At 33.5% G+C, this 21,333-nt stretch overlaps 1 protein-coding gene across 1 annotated transcript; it reads right to left on the bottom strand.

The window, feature by feature from the left end:
• Positions 1-9,985: 9,985 nt before the first annotated feature.
• LOC120133531 (GDSL esterase/lipase At5g33370-like) lies at positions 9,986-11,824 on the bottom strand. Its single transcript, XM_039150101.1, has 5 exons — positions 11,557-11,824; positions 11,347-11,474; positions 11,022-11,264; positions 10,693-10,945; positions 9,986-10,224 (listed from the first exon to the last, which is right to left on the bottom strand). The coding sequence occupies exons 1-5, from the start codon at positions 11,765-11,767 to the stop codon at positions 9,986-9,988; spliced, it is 1,074 nt and encodes a 357-aa protein (XP_039006032.1). The 5' UTR covers positions 11,768-11,824.
• Positions 11,825-21,333: the final 9,509 nt, after the last annotated feature.

Below are 21,333 nucleotides of genomic sequence, written 5' to 3'. Positions count from 1 at the left end.
TATTCCAGGTTTTTAAGTTCTTCAATCCAAGTCCTCCCTATGATTTTAATTGACAGATTTTGACCCAGCTGACTCTTGTACTAGTAGCAGACTTGTCTGAGCCTTTCCTGAAGAACCGAGAGCAAAGTTGTTCAATTTTGATGATTATTGATTAGGGAAGAAGAAGCTGCCTACACCAGTAATTAGCAATGCTGAACAGAACTGCTCTTATGAGCTCTAATCTTCCAGCATAACTCAGAATTTTACAAGACCAAAGAGTGAGCCTTGCTTTAATATTAGCAATAAGAGATTCGCAATCTTTCTCAGAGAGTTTTCTAGTAATCAATTAAACTAAATTTTTTCTTCTTATAATTTTATTAGTTAATTTTTCATTAAAATCTTAAAAATTAATACTTTCTAATATAAAATTATGTATTCAACTTTGGATGAGCCCACTTTGAAGATTTGCGTCTAGGGATGGGCATGGGTCGGGTCTGGTCAGATCTTCGACCCACCCAATCGGACCCAAAAATTTTAACTCTTCCACCTGAAACCCGACCCAACCCAAAATAAAAAGTTTTTCACTCGATCCAAACCGGACTCGGTTCATAGGTAAGATACTTGACCTTACCCAATTTATTTTTTAATTATTTTTATTTCGAAAAAATAAAAAATTGAAAACACAAATCAAGTATTATTCTTCCAATTTAAGCCCTTTCCAATTTCCATAACGGATAGGTTGGTTGATAAAGAAAGTTGAAACTGCAAACGGAAGTGAAGTATTACATTACTATGTTTAAAGAGTAAAGACAATAGACGCTGCGTGTGTCCCTGTTTATAGTGGAAGTGAAAATCATAAACTTTAATGAAATTATAAACTCTTCAAAGGAATGATGTTTGAGCAAATGTAGAACCCCGTCCACAGGAATCTGTAACCAATATAATTTTCCTGATTAAAATTTCACATCTACCGCTGATTTTTTATGAAATTAAAACTAATAAAGGGCTGGGTAACTAAAAATTTATTTCTATTCTAATGATTTCTCATAGTTTTCGGAAATACAAATTATTAGAAAATTAAAAATAATAAAAGGAAATGCTTACCTTTATGAAAAATGAAGTTCTTCTACTCTTGAAAAATGAAAACAGATAAAAAAAATAAAAGGAATTTGTACGAAAAAAAAGAAAAATGAAAAAGGGATTTCACACTTTCAGATCGTGAAATATACGCAGAAGGGAATTGAGTAAAAGATGAGAAAGTGAAAGACTAAACACGAGAAAGTATTAATGTATAATTTTAATCGTAAAGTAATCAGGTCGGGTAGAGTTGTTTTAACTCTAAATCCAACTCCGACTTGAATCTGAATCTTTCATATTTAAAACATGATATGATCTAAATCTGATTTTTTGAAAAAGAACTCCGATCCAATTAAATCGAATCATATCGAAACCCATCGAATCTAGATGCTATGCTCATCCCTATTTGTGTCCATGTTAATGGCTTAAAGCCTCCAAAGAGTTATTCCAATGCACAGCCCATTGTCTGTGCAAAGATCAAACTGCAATAAATAACACATGCAACCAATAAAAAAGAAATGTTAAATTTACCGAACAAGTTAATTAATATTCGCACATGTTGAGAAATAAAAAGTAGGTGGAAGTGGCAGCCGATCTTCACGAACAAGTTGAAAGCAAGGACCAAATAATAGATATATGTTGTTTTACTAAGGCATCATATAATAAATTCAACCTTTTTATGTTAAAATATTATTATCACGTACTTGAATGGTGAAAAAAATATTTCATAATCAGTAATGATGGAGTTAGTAACTTTATATTATGATATCAGAATTTAAACATTTTTTTTATAAATATTTTAAAGGGGATATGGTCAAATAATGTGTAGATTTTTTAAATATATATTATAATTATTTTTAAAGTGATAGAAATATTAGTGTTAATTTTATTTTTCATAATTTTATATACATTTTATATAAAAATTTAGGTGTTAATTGACTTTTCATAATGGCGACTTCACCACTGACAAGAACTTTAAAAGTTTAAGGACCATATATGGAGTTTACCAAAAACTAAATTTAAAATATTATCGATTAGTGAATAATTATTTCCTGTGAAATCTATTTAAAAAAAAATACTTTTCGAATGAATTGATGTATAAAAGAATGTTTGAAAAGGAAAAAAATTTCTCCATGCACATTGCTAAATGCCAAAATCTATTTCATATAGGTTGCTTAGTTTGAAATTAATAGATGATAATAATGACATAAAATGTGATTATCAAAATTAATATAATGTAGATATAAATTTATATTCATTTATTATTGTCAGAACCGTATTTCGGTTGGGCCCCGAATTGGGCTTCGACTTGGATTAAATGAATTGTAGTCGCCACCGACCATTTAAAACGAATTTAGGTAGGTCGGACATCATCTTACCTGATCTGTGTTGTACCAGAAACGTGTCGGGTTCGGGAGTCGGTTACGGTCAAGGAAGGATTAACACCCTTAAACCGTCCTTTCGGTACTAATTAATTCATCGGTTGTCTTAATCGCGAAAATCAAAATTTAAATTGAAATTTAAAAATTCAATTCGAATTAATTATCTTTGATCGATTGAAAGTATCCCTAAAAAGTCAAAAGTGTTTGATTGTAAAAATGAAAATAAACATGAGAAAATAATAATAAAAATATTAATATAATAATATTAATAAAAATGAATATATATGTATATATAACAATGTAAAAAGAAATAAAAAAATATTAAAATTAAGAGAAAATGAAAAATATATATAAAGTAAATAAATAAAAAATAAAATAAAAAAATTAAGTCAAAAGTTGTTACATCTCCCATGTTTTGCTTATAGAGAAGCTGGATTTGCAATGAAAATGCTCTGTCACTCCTCGTGCTTTTATATACTGGCTTTGGATCCTCCACGCTTATTTTTTGTCATTTTCTTCCCTCAGTTTTTCCAAATCGTTGTCCATTCCTCTGATTTTGGTTCCACGTTTTTCTCTTCGTCATTTCCTCTTGATGCTTGAGTTTATTTATAGTTTAAATAAACCTATTTTTAGCTCAGATTTAGAGTCCTACTTGGACTCAAAATGCTTCGGTTTTAGTGTTTCAATAGGACTCAAATATGTTGGTTTTAGTGTTTCAATAAGACTCAAATATGTTGGTTTATTTTGTGAATCTCACTAAATCGAGGTTGTTGAGTGTGGGGCCTACAAAAATAATAAAATAAAAATATAATAATAATAATAAATAAATAATATAATATAATATAATGTTTTTGTAGACCGGGACAAAAACGGATGTCTATAGCTGCCATTCTTTGCATATTTTTGTGTTGACAAGAATAGGGCAAAGATGAAATAGACAACCAGTTTTTGTCCGGTTCTCTTTGATTTGAGACTTGATAGTGTTTGTTGTGATACTAAGTCTATCCATTGGGCACAATATTCTTCTTCTTGAAGTTGAAATCGTGGGGAATCGGAAAGTGACTCTTTGTTGCCAATCTTGGTCGACTTTGGTCTTCTTCTCGATTTAGAGACCTGGGTGTAAAAATTTGACCAAAAAGTAGTTCCTTGCTGATGCAACGCGGTTGATACGCCCTCGAGCTGAATAGAATCGAACTCGAAGGTCTTTGGCAGATAGCCCTTCTTGCCTTGAACTATGCTGTAAATGATGGTGCCTTTGAGGTGAGTGAAGTCGAACTCAAAGGTCTTTTTTGACAGATAACCTTTCTAGCCTTGAGTTATGCCGTAAATGATGTGCCCTCGAAGCTAAGTGTAATCGAACTCGAGGGTCTTTGGAAGATATCCCTTCTAGACTTAAGCTATGCTGCAAATGATATGCCTTTCGAACTTGAAGGTCTTTGGTTGGCAGATAACCCTTCTCGACTTAAGTTATGTTGCAAATGATATGCCTTGGAGCTGAGCGTAGTCGAACTCGAAGGTCTTTTGGTCACAGATAACCCTTCTAGCCTTGAGTTATTCTGTAAATGATGTGCCCTCGAAACTGAGTGTAATCGAACTCGATGGCCTTTGGCAGATAACCCTTATTGACTTAAGCTATGCTGTAAATGATGTGCCTTTAAGCTGAGCGTAATCGAACTCGAAGGTCTTTGGTTGGTAGATAACCCTTCTCGACTTAAGTTATGCTGCAAATGATATGCCTTAGAGCTGAGCGTAGTCGAACTCGAAGGTCTTTTGGTCACAGATAACCCTTTAAGCCTTGAGTTATGTTGTAAATGATGTTCCCTCGAAGCTGAGTGTAATCGAAATCGAGGGTCTTCGGTTGGTATATAACCCTTCTCGACTTAAGCTATACTGCAAATGTTGTGCCTTTGAGCTGAGCGTAGTCAAACTCGAAGGTCTTTGGTGGGCACAATTCCCTTCGTCGTGAAGTTGAAATCGTGGATGGCCCTTTCGTTATGAAGTTGAGCCTCAAATTAGATATCCTTCATCGTGAAGTTGAAATCCAAATATTTGTTTTGATTAGAGGCAATATCCTTCGCCGTGAAGTTGAAATTGACTCTGAAATTAGAAAGTTGTTTGTTAACAGTCAGTCGCCCCTTCGCAGTGAAGTTGAGCTTGTGTTGTCTCGAGAGCAATTATCATTCGCTGTGAAGTTGAAATTGACTCTAAATAAAACTAAAAAGTTGTTTGTTGACAATCAGTCGCCCCTTCAGTGTGAAGTTGAGCTTGTGTTGTCTCGAGTCCAATATCTTTCACTGTGAAGTTGAAATTGACTCTGAATGAAACTGAAAAGTTGTTTGTTGACAGTCAGTCGCCCCTTCGCTGTGAAGTTGAGCTTGTGTTGTCTCTAGTCCAATATCATTGCTGTGAAGTTGAAATTGACTCTAAATGAAACTAAAAAGTTGATTGTTGACATTTAGTCGCCCCTTCGCTGTGAAGTTGAGCTTGTGTTGTCTCGAGTTCAATATCTTTCGCTGTGAAGTTGAAATTGACTCTGAATGAAACTAAAAAGTTATTTGTTGACAGTCAGTCGCCTCTTCTCTATGAAGTTGAGCTTGTGTTGTCTCGAGTCCAATATCATTCACTGTGAAGTTGAAATTGACTCTGAATGAAACTGAAAAGTTATTTGTTGACAGATAGCTGCCCCTTCACTGTGAAGTTGAGCTTGTGTTGTCTCGAGTCCAATATCATTCGCTGTGAAATTGAAATTGACTCTGAATGAAACTGAAAAGTTGTTTGTTGACAGTCAGCCGCCCCTTCGCTGTGAAGTTGAGCTTGTGTTGTCTCGAGTCCAATATCATTCGCTGTGAAGTTGAAATTGACTCTGAATGAAACTGAAAAGTTATTTGTTGACAGTCAGTCACCCCTTCGCTATGAAGTTGAGCTTGTGTTGTCTCGAGTCCAATATCATTCGCTGTGAAGTTGAAATTGACTCTGAATGAAACTGAAAAGTTGTTTGTTGACCGTCAGTCGCCCCTTCTCTGTGAAGTTGAGCAACCACCATCAATTTTCAATTGTACTTTTTGAATCGATTATCTTTCATCTTGAAGTTGAAATTTGACTCTAAAAGCTGTAAAAAAATATGTGTGCTAAAAATGATAAATGTGATGCTCTTAAGTGTGTCTAAGATGCATGCAACATGAATTAATTATGTTTTATCTCTTGGATGGAGCCTCATTTTTGTCTATTGGTCTTGTCGTTGGAATTGACCATGCCCCATTTCAAGCTTTGGCTTTACAAATCTTTCATATTTGAGACTGTCCTATTTGAAAATGTTTTTCTCATTTTTCTTGTTTTAGGAAGGAAAATGATAAAATTTTTGTAAAATATTATTCGCAATTGAATCAAATTATAAGCATGAGGTCAAAGTATATCAAATGAATCAATAACTCTTTTAATGTTTTCAAAGTTATAGCTCTTTGACAAATGTTCAAATGGATGAGTTGGCTTTAGGTTGACCTATGGTTTCAGCCATAAAAAGGTCATTTTTTTTATAATTGCAATGTGTTTTTTTTGTTTTGCATTTTAATTGAGTGCGGACAAAATGACGCAACTAGCATGATCAATTACTAGACCTTTTATTTCAGTCCTCTAAAATCTTCCATTTGTTCAAGCCTCGTAAGCTCCTCTAACAAAGGTAGTGCAGAAATATCGGTCTAAAAATGAAATTCATGAGTGCTCGTGTGAAGTTGACTATAACAGGTGTTCCTTAACTCCCTTAGTCTATCATTACCAAAAATTTCTTGCTTAGATAAATTTGATTTAATTTGTCGTTATCTAGTTAGTTGAATCCATAAAGCTGGGGCGTTTAACCAATTACTTTAGAGGGGCAAGTTAACATTATAATCAGTTTTATCAAGTTAACTGAAGGGTTCATCTCATCACAAAGTCTTCGGTCGGACAATAGCAGTGGAGCAAACACCGAATTGCCAAGTGTTCGAGCAATGTCATGGTTTGAACGTAATCTACTCATAAGGCCAGGGCTTTCAAGTTTCCTCTATAACCAATTGCCTTAGTGGAATAGCTCAGCTTTACGGATTTAATTTCTTAAGTTTGTCAAGAAGAACCTGTTATAGTCTAGGTGTTCTTGAAAGTCAAGGAATCTCATTTTTAGAGTTCAAATTCCAAGCAACTGACCTAAACTAGATTTACCTACTCGACTATTCCATCTATAAAGATAATGATCATCATTGAACGTCTTAAATAAAAAGCATAGTAATGTCATGTGAAAAAGGATGCCCCATGTTGTCCGTACCTTAGAAAAGGAAAAATGTTATATTGGTTAATTGCAAGAGCAGGGTACGGTGTTTGAGGGTATATTCTGAGTAAGGCCAAAGTCCTTGTTACTTTGTCAAAGAACTGTAACTTTAAACCATTTACAGAGTTTCTTAACTCAGTTGATATTCAAAGAATTGCAAGTCTGCAAATGTGATTCATTGCTCGTCATCATTAAAGTAACATAAATTTATTCAAATGTTCTTACAAAAACTTGAGAAAAAATGAAAAAAAAAACAAACTCAAATAGAATGTCTCAAATGATGAAATGATTTTCCTCACTTGGATGCCCCCAAGTTATTAAAGTAGATTCGGTTCTGGTTACACATATTCTGTACGAATCTCTTGAATGCGTAAAAGTTCTCAATAGTGTGCCCCAGGACACCGCCGTGATATTCACAATGAGCATTCTCATCATACTATTTGGGGTATAGGGGCTTCATGGGTTCCACCGGATATGGTGACACTAAGTGGTTGTCACAAGTTGTTTGTAAAGTTCCTTGTAAGTCATGGGAATAGAATCGAAATGTTCCCATTTTTTATGAGACATGTGAATGTAATAAAAAAGAGAAAAATAATACGAAATATACAGGAATGCATGATGCATGATGCATGCAATGTTCGAGGCATTGATCCAAAAATGTTTCTGTTATTATAAATAATCCTCATTAGGGACAAAAGTGTTTTATCTTTTAAGAGACAAAAATATCCTAACAGCTTCTGACATGTTGACTAGTCTTCTGCCTTCGTCTGTCACCGGTTGAATAACTTGTCGAACCGCTCTGGCTTCTTTGGTTGAACTGTGCAAATGTTAAGTTGCTTTTTGTACTGGCCCAAGAAGTCTAGAATAACTGCATCTCTGGCATTTATCTTTTGTTGAACATGTTCCCAACGAATACGTCATTGGAGCCCTTAATTGATAGGAACTATGTGAAGTTTATTTGTCTGTTTCTTGAATTCGTCAGCAATGGTCTCCAATTTCAGCCATCGTTTTGCCATTGTTGTCTTTGAAGGGACTCCCAAGATCAGTAACCTTCATCTTGCCCCTGCAACCTCTACCAGTTAGTTCTTCAAAGATATACTTTCATTGTGCTTGATGCAGACCCGGTTCATTCTGAGTCCTTTATAATGTAGCAGAGTGATATACTCTTCAATTGTGGGCACCACGTCTTCTGGATTGAATGTGACACATAGTCGCCTTGTAGACTGTCCTCTATATTTTCATCTCTTATATTACAACCCCTTTGTCCATTAATATAGATTATTCATGTTTAACAAACATGTTTTTGATGGATCAATACCTCTTTTAAATGATGCGAATGATGAAAACAAAATAAAAGAGAACAAAAAATAAAAGAGTTAGTGAGGTAAATCAAAACAATAATAAAAATGAAAGATCCTACCCCACATGCTTTAATTCCTACCCGGACATGATCTCTATCACACACGCTAATTTCAAACAAATACTAACCGCATATTTGTCTAGCTCGCATGCTTTGAACAGAAAGTAAAGCAGGAAACAAAGAAGCCTAGGGTTTGGAATGAGGTTTTAGGGTGGGCTCTAATTCCTTGTAGTCTCCTGATTTAGGTTCTAAAAAAAGGTACTCGAGTTCTCCTTGCTGGTGCCCCCTTGGCTTGTCAGACCCTTAGTCCTAAACCCATTACAAGCTTATGTGGACTAAGTTAAACTCGAGAGGATGCATTCCCTTATGCACGCACGGTGAATAAATTCACACGAAGACATAAGGTATATGAATCCCGAAGGTTACTTGCTAGGCCCGCACGGAGAATAAATTCTCACGAAGGCATCACTTTCACCCCCACTTAAAAATGGTTCGGAGCTCGGGTATAGAGCCAGAGATGAAAACTTTTCAGAAATATGAAATCATTGAAAAAAAGTCAGTACAACTATTTATTTGAAAAATAATCATAGATAAATAATTAGAATCGGATAAATAAATTAAATTTAAACTTGTAATTTTCGCTAAAAGGACAACTGGAAATTAATTTCGGCCTGACTCACTTACTTGTCCCCAGCGAAGTCGCCAAGTTGTCGGAACCGTCTTTCGGTTGGGCCCCGAATTGGGCTTCGACTTGGATTAAATGAATTGGAGTCGCCACCGACCATTTAAAACGAATTTAGGTAGGTCGTACACCATCTTACCTGATCTGCGTTGTACCAGAAACGTGTCTGGTTCGAGAGTCGGTTACGGTCAATGAAGGATTAACACCCTTGAACCGCCCTTTTGGTACCAATTAATTCATCGGTTGTCTTAATCACGAAAATCAAAATTTAAATTGAAATTTAAAAATTCAATTCGAATTAATTATCTTTGATCGATTGAAAGTATCCCTAAAAAGTCAAAAGTGTTGGATTGTAAAAATGAAAATAAACATGAGAAAAGAATAATAAAAAATATTAATATAATTATATTAATAAAATTGAAAAAATAAATATATATATATATATAACAATGTAAAAAGAAATAAAAAAATATTAAAATTAAGAGAAAATGAAAAATATATATAAAGTAAATAAATAAAAAAATAAAATAAAAAGAATAAGTCAAAAGTTATTACACACTTCTCATGTTTTGCGTGTAGAGAAACTGGATTTGCAATGAAAATGCTCTGCCACTCCTCGTGCTTTTATATACTGGCTTTGGATCCTCCACGCTTATTTTTTGTCCTTTTCTTCCCTCAGTTTTTTCAAATCGTTGCCCCTTCCTCTTATTTTGGTTCCACGTTTTTCTCTTCGTCCTTTCCTCTTGATGCTTGAGTCTATTTATAGTCTAAAGAAACCTATTTTTAGCTCAGATTTAGAGTCCTACTTGGACTCAAAATGCTTCGATTTTAGTATTTCAATAGGACTCAAATATGTTGGTTTTAGTGTTTCAATCAGACTCAAATACGTTGGTTTATTTTTTGAATCTCACTAAATCAAGGTTGTTGAGTGCATGGCCTGTAAAAATAATAAAATAAAAATATATTAATAATAATAAATAAATATATAATATAATATAATGTTTTTATAGACCTGGACATATTAATAATAATAAATAAATAAATATATAATATAATAAAATGTTTTTATAGACCTGGACAAAAACGGATGTCTACAATTATGAAATAAAGTTTTCAATTCAAACATAGATTTTGAGGCAACCCTAACATTTTTAAACGAAATTAAACACAAAGGGCTCGATATCCTTATTAGAATGCTAACTAATTGACTAGGTCTTGGTCTTGGTGTCCAAAGCTAAAAGAGAACTGAGGTTCATGGGGCCCATGTAATTAGTCGAACCACTCAAGATCATGTTCACGATTATGCCATTCGCCCTCTCCGAAGGATGGAACGCATCCCAGGAAGCATATTCGTCTCGGTTTGGGCACATATTCGATACCACGGTACACAGCCCCAAGCCATTGTAGGGTCCTTGGCCACAACAAGCTACCTTTGATGTAGTAAACCCTGCAAAGGAAGCAAGTAAAATCCGTAGACCAAAATGGGCATTAAAGAATAGATATAATTTTTGAAGGAAAAAAAATACTTAGGTGAATAAAACAGAACCGTGTGAATAGATGAGTGACTAAACACGTAGTTTACCCTAAAGAATAATGGATTTTGAAGTGTGTAGTTGCCTTTTAGAGAGGGTTATAAAATTTGGGGCATAATCCATGATATCTTTGGTAGCTTTCATTAATTTAATAGTGATTCAAAGGGGGTAGGTTGTTGTAATAAATAAAATTTGGGCTTCTTTTTTAATCAGGTCAACAAAATGTCACATTGTTGTTGTTCATCATTGTCCCCATCTTGCTATTAAGGCCTCATTCATTACTCCGAATTGTTAATATTCCCTTTTTATGCAAACTTATGAGTTAATTGAATTATGCCTGTAATCATTTAATAAAATATATGGATTAATTACTATTTGCTTACCATAGGCTGCAGGGTCATTAATGAAATCAGTGGTTTGCTGTTGTGTATTAGCAGCAATGAAAATATTTGAACCATACTGGCTGTTGAGTTCATTTATCATGTTAACCAATTGTGGATTGTACAAGGCCGCAGCTCGTTGCAATTCGGCGGCACACTGACCGCTCGGACTCCTCATGGCTAATTCTGCTGGAACACAACCCATCAGTCCGGTCCCGGTCACGAGAACCTTCAGAGCTCCTAGATCATATAGCCTCTGCAATATAGTTTATAAGCTTACAAATCTCCAGGTAACTTTCATGTTAATGTGACACAATGCCAAGAAAAATTACCAATAGAAGTTTCCTGTACTCAGAGATGAGGTATCGAACGTAATCCGGTAGACTGAACTGGCGAGATCTCGGAGAGAATGGAATCAAGTAGTAGTTGTTAACGAAATCATTGCCGCCTACGGTGATGAGTACGAGTGCATCATTTACAATCCGTCTCGCTTCGTCGTACCCGACGAGGTCAGTCAACCGGGCCTGGTATTGTTCAAAGTACTTCAATTGCTTGTACATTCTGATAATGTTTATCTGTCAATGCATCATTTGAAGGACCAAAACAGTTAAAATGGGCTTGAAATGTCAAAAGAAACATGGAATTTGAGAAGCTAACAAATTGGACGCCAGTGTCATTGAGGATCCCAATACCAGCTGAAGCAAAGTTGGCCCCAACAAGTAGCGTATCTCCCTTGAGCTCTGGACTCAAGTATGGCAATGTTGGCACTGACCCAAGTGCTTCACCTGATACATACACAATTTCTCCGTTGAATCAACATGAAATTTGAAGAGAAAATTAGAAGTAAAAGGGAATGGAAGTCCCAACTGATGAAATCGGGGATGTTTTTGCTGTTCGAGAAGCGACCGGTGGGACGACGGTTGGGGGTATCAATGCCATAAGGCGGCGAATCGGCTCTAGCAGTGTTTGCTAGGAAATTTTTGTTGCCATTGTCAACAAGGGAATCACCGAACACAAAAAATGCCTTGGCGGATTTAACTTGAGTAGTTGAAGTAGCCATTACAAGGCCTAAAACCATCCATGAAGCAAAAACAAGTAAGCTCGCCGTGGGACCAGCTAGCTATCAAAAAGGAGAATGAAGATGTTTATTAATGGAGACTTTGTCTTGGCATATGAATCAAAGGGGTAGGAGCCCTTAATATATAGGGTAGGGGATTGTTGTCAAAGGTGAAAACATGGCCTACACAAACAAAAGTTATACAGTACAGGTAGGTGTGTTTGGCAATGGCACCTCATCACCATTTCCATTGAAAAAATGGTCATTAGGGTAGCTTTGCCATAAATTTTACTCCAATGTTCTAACAAAATTCATTTTTATGATTGCGTTTTGATTTGATTGACTCGATCATGATCATTTTTGTTTTTATCTTTTATACATGTTTAAAATGATGTTTCGAAAAAGAAAAATCATGAGTGAAGCACATAGTATATTCCATGGTACATTGCATATTTAGTCACTTAACGATTCACATGATTACAGTTTAGTCACCCAATTTTTTTTTTTAAAATCATAGATAAACTTAAAATTTTGTTCTACTTTGACCACTCGCTGTTAAAAAACAAGCAGAAGTGTTGACGGGGTATTTTTTTTCCCGATGATGGCATGACATTACCTTATGGTGACACATTAGCATCATCATAAATTTTTTTAACGATGGGTGATCAAAATGAAACAAAAAACGTAAGTTTACGAATGAATTTTTTTAAAAAAAAATTAGTTAAATGACCAAGATGGAATTGTGAAAAACAATTGGATGACTAAATATATAATTTACCATATATTTTATTGCTATCGTAGAAGTTTAAGTTCATGAACCAAACGACTTTAGTAGTTAAGGGATAATTGTTATTATAGAAGTTTTGAGTTCGAGCATGATATTTGCAGAGATGTTTGAACGTTTATTATCAAATGATTAACACTCTTTCTAACGTATATTGCCTTATAATACCTCAAACTAATTAAAAAACATATTTTTAGGGTTTAGTTTATTGGGAATTCTACATACTCTAAGACCCTTACCCTACATTGTAAGTGGTATAAATTCATAGCGACATTAATAGTTTAATTCTCTGGGGTAGATCTTCATCAGATATTCAGTACATTCACTTGGATTTATTGGTTCCGTAGAAAAAAATTTCACAACACGACTGACATTGTCGGTTATGTTTTGTGGACCCTTCTTTATCCTTTTTCCCTAATGTTTTTTCTTTAAATTTGTTAATAGAGTTCAAAATAGAATAAAATTTAAAATTACGAATAAATTTTAATAAAGCGTATACCATTATACATTTAATAATTTTGTGTTCAATCATCCTCAAAAAAATCTTGTGTTCAATCATCAAAGAATGATTTTTAATTATTTTTATTTAAAGAGAAGATAAAATTATAAATTAAGAGTAAAAATGTATAAAACTCCACAAAATTTGTTTGTTTTTCAATTGAGCCCTTAATGTTAAGCATGTTATCATTTCACGAAAGTAAAATATTAACCGTCAGTAAATCTTCTTACCATTATGTCTCTAAAAATCTACCTCGGTGAAGTCGTCATATGATGAATATAATTTGATATGATAACAAAATATTTTTTTTTCAAAAAAAATGTTTGTGGTTTATTTACAACAAATTTGTGTTACCTCTAGAACCAGTTGTCTTGATCAAAGCAAATCATGATAAAGAATGTCTGGAAAAAGACAATGGTTCATTAAAAAAATAATTATCATTAATTTTATGTTGGTGACTTGTGACATATTATAATGTTATTTAATGAATTAATATAAATAAATAATTTTATAAATAATATTAAATAATTATAGATTTGGAAATAATTTTACGGGGATATTCGTATGTTAATAACAAAAAAATATATATGCTAATGTGCGTAGATAAAATTTCAAGATGAACATAATTATCATAATACTAAATATAAAAAATATCAAATCCTACGATGAACGCTTACTTACCCTAATATACTTGTACACCCGTTAGTGATCCTAGACAATGTCAAATGTCTGGTTATTTATTTTTATATTTTTTGAATGTATTATTATTTAGTGCATTGTTAATGTGAAATTTTACAGTTGATATTAAAATAATGACATGCATCCGTTAAATATTTTATAAATTTAATAAGTAAATAAATATAATACTTCTCATCATCTTAAAACTACTTGTGAAACTCTCTCTTTCAGATGTGAAGTATCAAATAACAAATCTTTTTTACATTATTTAAAATAAACATTTAACACACCATCAAAACGTTACTTATAAAATTAATTTTTCACTACATCTATATAAAATATTTGGAAAAATTAATGTGATTTCAATTACTCCCTCAAACTAAAAGAAGAAATATATATTTATAGATAATGATTTGATAGGTCGCTAGAAGAGTTTTTCTATCTTAATTTATTTTTTCAATTTTAATTAATATTTTCAATAGTATAAAATAATTATAAAATAATATCCTTTATAATTTTTCTTAATCATCGACAATGCGTATGTGTATTTCTTAATATAACAGTTTAAATTTAAAATCATAAAAAATACTCTATTTAATCAAAAATTGCTTAAAAAAGTCTCTTCATCACCCATATATACGATAATAATTCTCCATATGTGGGAGCCGGAAAAGATCGCTCCACCAAAAAATGGGGGCTAATTTAAGCTACTATTATTACGCCTCAACCCGATTATGAGGCTCATAAATTACTGGAAAAGCATGCATATGGAAATAGTGTCCCTGCTCTTCAACTCTCCTACCACCAGATTTTGCAGGATATGCAGATACTCATCTTGTTTGAAGATTATAATCAAACTTTATTCGATTTATATTTAATTATTTCCTCAATTAATTCGAGCACATGGGTTTACGGGGGATATTTAATGTTTTTATGTATGTCATATATGCTTGTTTTTGTATATATTGCATAAGGGTGTGTTTATATACATTAATATATAGTGTATTTCTGTGTCGATTTATAAATTACTATGTGCGTGAATATATATTTATAGGTGTGCTGTGCGTGAGTATATATATAATGCGTGTATGCGTTTATATATTATATGCCGGTAAATGAATATATACATATGGTAGACATTAAATTTATAAAAATGTAGTAACTAAATATAGATAATATTAATTTATATTAATTTGGTTTACAGGCCCATCAATTAACCCAAAGTTCAAGTACAACCTAAATCCTACTAACCCAAAAATGGCCCAAATGGAAAGCTAGCCGTGGATACCCTAAAAGTCTAAGTCTCCATGCGCCGTCAGAGCATCTGTCATCGGATCAGAATATAATTAGAAACCCACATCGCACCAACATTGAAATTAGGGTTTTGAGCCATAAGTCATTTGTGTAGTTGAGTGGTAGCCATTAGACCTGGATTTGTGATCTAACGATCAAGATGAATTTGGATACGCCAGAGTCTGCTCGTGTGATTCAGCATAAGTTATTGAGCTTCTCAAACTATCTGATTCCAACACGCACCCGTAAGATGGTCCCTCCTCCCGCTGCATCGTTCGTATGACCATTTGTGCGAACTCTGACGGCCCTCCTCTGCTCTGACAATGATAGATGATAGAGTCCTTGCATCCCGAAGCACCAAAGCAAGGCCTCTCTTGGCCCTTAGACCGGCCACGTTAGCAGAGATTAATGGGGAAAGGAGCCTCATTTCCTATCCCTCGCATGCAATCAGAAAACAAAAACAAAAGGTTTAAAGGAGCCCTTTCTTCGTCTAGGATGGCTCTCAATCGTCCGATGGTCCATACAAGCAGTTTCATCAACATTCGTCTGGTTTATTGCAGCCTATCAAGATTTCCAAGTGGAAATAAGAGCGAATTACGATAGACTTTGTTACCTGTATACCTCTGACTCTTTCTATAAAGGATTATGTCTGGGTGATTGTTGATTAACTCACTAAGTCAACTCACTTGATTTCTGTGCGAGTTAATTATTCTCTGGAAAAGCTTGCTAGGTTTTATATCTCTGAAATCGTCAGGTTCCATGGTGTTCCAGTATCTATCATTTCTGATCAAGATCCGAGATTCACATGTAGATTCTAAAAGGCTCTACATTAAGCTTTGGGTACCCTTCTGAACTTCAGTACAACTTTTCATCTACAAACTGATGGTCAGTCTGAGCAGGTGATTCAGGTTCTGGAGGATATGCTGAGGGGTTGTGTGATTGACTTTTGTTTGTAGTTAGGAAGACTTCATGCCTTTAGTCGAGTTTGCTTACAATAACAGGTATCATGTTAGCATCCGCATGACACCATATGAGGCATTGTATGAGAGAAAGTGTCGCACGCCTATATGCTAGACCACGATGCATGATGGGAAAATTTGGGTACTGAGTTGGTTCGAGAGACAGGGGACACTATCAGATTCATCTTCGATCGCCTGAGAGAGGCATTTGATTGACAAGAATCTTATGCTGATGAGAGGAGGAAAGGATATAGAGTTTGAAGTTGGGAATTAGGTTTCTTCTAAAGGTATCTTCGTGGAAGAAACTGTTGAGATTTGGATGTAACATTAAGTTGAGTCCAAGATTTATTTGGTTGTATCGTATCATGAAGAGCGTAAAACATGTTTCTTATCAGCTTGAATTGCCTCCCCTTCTTAGTCGTATTCATGATGTTTTCTATGTGTCTATATTGAGGCGATATTGTCCAGATCTAAGTCACGTCATTCAGATTGAGGATGTCAACCTGAGACTTGATTTTTCTTATGACGAGGAGCATGTTCATATTTTGGAACGAGACAAGAGAGTTCTTCGGAACATGCATGTTCCGATTGTCAAGGTTCAGTGGAGTAACCGTAGTCCCTCATCTGTTAAGATCAGGTAAATTTGAAGGAAAAAATTTCTTTTAACGGAGAGAGTTGTCACACAGCAATTTAGGAGCTAAAATTTTCAATTAGTTAAAATCGAGGAATAAATTGAAGTTTTAATTAAATACAAACCAAATTTATAACTTGGGAAAAATTAGAGGACTCAAAGGATATTTTTCTTATTCTTAGAATAAGTTTAGCTTTAAACCCCAAATATGAAACTTTCTCCATTTAAAAACCCCAAAAACTTTCTCTCTCATTATATTTTCTCTTTTAAAAACTTTTATCCAAGAAGCTTCAAACGTTAATTTGTCGCCAGTCGTAGCTCCGTTTGCTACACTGCCCATACAATTGCATTCCTAGAGTTGTCTTAAGTCTACTAGTGTTGTTTCATTGTTTACTGCTTTTTAGGCTAATTAGATTACTAAAATACCCAATAACCCTCAATTTTCATAGGTACTACTAGCGTGTAACTGAAAGAATGTTTTTCCATTAATATATTCTTTCACCATTAATCTATAATATTATAACTTATAATATCATATGTTAATCGTTTAAACAACAGTCGACCCAGGTTTAAAACAACAGTATGATTTTTCTCAGTTACTATATATATATATTTGGTATGCAACTCAATTTTGACTATTATTTGTGTATTTCTTATGACTTAATAGGATCAAATGACACACATCAACTCAAGCATCGTTGAGGTCAAAAGTGTAACACCGCCAACCTATACCCGAGCCGGATACGAGTCCGAGATGTCACATTGAATTTTTAAAACAATATTTTTAAAAAATAACAAAACGTTTGGACTTATATTAAGAAAATACAATAATATACTATTAAATTATGTTCGTTATAACAAATTTAGGGAAAGAAACGTTTTTATGAACAGTACTGTGAATAGTACCAAATGCTAAAATTTTCCAGAATGCTACAGGGGTATCGATACCCTGCTACAGTGTACCGATACCCTTGCTACAGTAATTTCGTCCACTTATATAAAAACTCATAAAATTTAAACTTTCATCACTATACATTTACCATTTACATAAATACGTTTAAAACATTCTAAAACTCTATTAGAGCACGCATACTTAATTTAAAGACTTTGTATACATGCCAACCTATTTATCACATAACAATACATACTGTATAATTTACTTTTGATATGATCTTCAAAGGGAGATATGTTGTTCCTTTGAACTTAACTTTGATCTTCCTGCTTCTCAGTACCTACGTGTAAATCACTTACACGCATTTCATAAAATAATGCATTTCATGTAAATATGAACATATCATCTACTTATTCAATCATGTCATATATGATTCTATGTAAATAATAAAAACATGATAACATATAATAATGCAAACACTTTTTATACCTTTTGTAAGCCCATGTACATTACTGAGAACTTAAGGTATTCGAGTATATTGAGGTTGTGCACTATTTCTGTCATCACAGCTCATATGGGGTCCCACTAGGGGCATGTGAAATTTGTCCCGAAAGACCTATGTATTTGTCCTGAAGGACCGCATAGACCCTCGACTTTTGGCGTGCCAACTATACTTTTAGCTCTCGTATCATATACCATGGGCATTATTCTTATGTTTCATATGTTCATGTACTCATGTCATTTATCTTGTGATCACATATACATTTTCTTCTGTCATATACCACATGTATGTGTAAACATATACGTCATTTCATATAACATATAATACATATTGTATATCCATGTAAGCATGTAGATCATGTCACATATAATATCTTATACCCATTTTCATGTATTCATGCACATATAAGAATCACAAATCAAATAACATTTTAGGAGTTACTTCTTACTATAGTAACTCCATCACTGGCTCATCGCAAGCCAATGTTCGTTCAATAACATAAGTACAAATTAATTTGCACTCACCTTAGCCTTGTTTGCTTTGACTTGATCCTAATTCTTTGATTGTTCCGGAACAAGCTTACGTTCTATATCTATATAATAATACATAGATCCATATTAGTATCCTAATTGATATATTTTAATCTCTAATTTCTTAAACTAAAAGAAAGGCTATTTTTATTTCTTGTTTAAAGTAGGTATCGGTACCTTCTATAGGGTATCGATACACCCCTAACTGAGGTATCGATACCCTACCTAGGGTATCGATACCCCTATTGAAATTTGTAAACTTTGCCCAAAAATCACTATTCAAGCACGAAAATTCTCTATTTCCAGCTTCAATTCTTCATGTTTAATCCCCTTTCAATATAAAATCATTAATCATACCCAAATTTTCAATATGTTCTAATTTCAATTCTATCATTTCATATCTCTTAATTAAGCTGATGACAAGTCAATTTTAACTTCAAATTCAACTTATCAACTCTTTTCCAAAAATTCATTTAGAAACTCGTTCACTTTAATCTTTCATAACTTCTTCATCTTTTGATTATAAGATAACTTAAGCTTTCCTTAAACTTAGTTATCATCTAATGATCATAAACCAACTTTAAAATCAACTAAATAAAAAACTCACATTTGCTCTAGCTTGGGCACACGGGAAGAAGAGATGAGAAGAAGAATAAGAGAGTTTCCAGATAACTCTCCCCCCAACGTGATTCATTAGGGTACCGATACCCCTATTGAAATCTATAAATTTTGTCCAGAAATCACTATTCAAGCACGAAAATTCACTATTTCCAGCTTCAATTATTCATGTTTCATCCCCTTTCATATTATTTACTCAAATACACATACTTAAACCAATTTATATCCATTTATCTCATCTTAAACCTCAAAATTCCATCTTTCATATAGAATCATTAATCATACCCAAATTTTCAATATGTTCTAATTTCAATTCTATCATTTCATATCTCTTAATTAACCTGATGACAAGTCAATTTTAACTTCAAATTCAACTTATCAACTCTTTTCCAAAAATTCATTTAGAAACGCCTTCACTTTAATCTTTCATAACTTCTTCATCTTTTGATTATAAGATAACTTAAGCTTTCCTTAAGCTTAGTTATCATCTAATGATCATAAACCAACCTTAAAATCAACAAATAGTCAACTAAATAGAAAACTCACCTTTGCTCTAGCTTGGGCACACTGGAAGAAGAGAGGAGAAGAAGAATAACTCTCCCCTCAACGTGATTCATTCTTATCAAGGGGAAAAATATCTTTCCTATCAAATGACCATTTTGCCCTTTAATTCCTTTGATAATGACTAATAACTTTCAGGAAATATTTTCAAATAAATCATTGAACTATTCAACTATTCTACTTTTATCACCAAATTCTGAAATTTTACAATTTGGTCACTAACTCGATATTGAGGATGTTACAAAAAGAGATTGCATGTGTAGTCGGCAACTTATTAACATTCTAATGACTTATGTTAAATTACGTTACATTTCACTTTAATGCTTAAATTTTGATTTGTTTTTGTTATTAAATATTTCTACTTAATTCGTATCGTTACTAAATTTGAAATGTGTTGTTATTGGATAACGCTGCAAGATATTAAATATGGTAATAGAGAGCAAAAAAATAATATTTACCAAATCAATAAATTTTAGTGGTGTTTGTGAAAAATGTTACTAAAAGTCACGCTCTTTTGTGTTGTTTGTCTATATACATAGTGGTGTTTGTGTTAGAAAACGTCACTATATATCACAACATATAGCGGTGTTTGGGGGAACAAACGCCACTAAAAATAAGATAATTTGTGGTGTTTGATGATAAATGCCACTATATAACACGACAATTAACGATGCTTGTTAAAAAACCACTGATATAGAGCTTTACCTGTTGCGGTGTTTTTTGTTCAGAAATACCACTAACTGTTGCGGCGCTCATATCACTAGCGCTTTTTGTGGCACTCTTTCTAGTGCCTGAAAGATTTTGAGCGGCGCATAGAAATGCTAATATAGGACTAAAAATACCACTAGAAATATGTTTTCCTGTAGTGATTATGTTTTAAATATGAAAAGGATTTCTGAATACGATATGTGACCGCCTAGATTTGGTCTTTTGGTCCGGGTCTAAAGAGTTACAGTGCAACACTTAAAAAGGGCGTTTTTCAAACAAATTAATCATATCCTCAATGATTGTGTCTAGATTTACTCAACCGTAAAATCATACAGTATTTAATAAAAAACGATCTCTCAATAATCTAACGATCCCCATAATAATATGTACAAAACAAACAAGCTACACTGTAATCAACAAGTTACAACATGATTCTAAAACTAAAAAGAACTTTAAGATGAAAGATCTTGTGAGACCTAGTGAGAGTTAGAATTCAACCCCACAACTTAATCAAAAATATGATATGTAATCCTCAAGTCTGAACCATCCCTAGTTTTTCTCCCATAGACATTATACTATCTGCTTGATTCCAATATCAGTACACTTAGACCTTACATGAGTCTAGGAGAAGCTCATTTACACTATGTTAATTCCATTTGCTAACTCAGAATGAGGGGATAATTGATATGAGCTTGATTATGCAAGGTTTGAACTCTGTAATTGCATAAACAAAGAACGTTAGTAGGAAATTTATATGATAATAATGCTAATGGAGGGTTGAAATGATGTGTTCGTTGTTTGAAGGTTATGAAAGACTGATGGATAATATGGTTGAATGAAATAAAGGAAAGGTGGGGATAGTATAGTGGTGGTGGCGTTAACTTTGTAGATTTGTAAGGAATGTCGGATTGTGACCCGCTAGCTATATGGAG

This window comes from Hibiscus syriacus, unplaced genomic scaffold, assembly GCF_006381635.1.
Source record: "Hibiscus syriacus cultivar Baekdansim isolate YM2019G1 unplaced genomic scaffold, ASM638163v2 tig00110584_pilon, whole genome shotgun sequence".
Classification (NCBI taxonomy): domain Eukaryota; kingdom Viridiplantae; phylum Streptophyta; class Magnoliopsida; order Malvales; family Malvaceae; genus Hibiscus; species Hibiscus syriacus.
The sequence above is the reverse complement of the archived record's forward strand: the minus strand, read 5'-3'. Positions and strand labels throughout refer to the sequence as shown.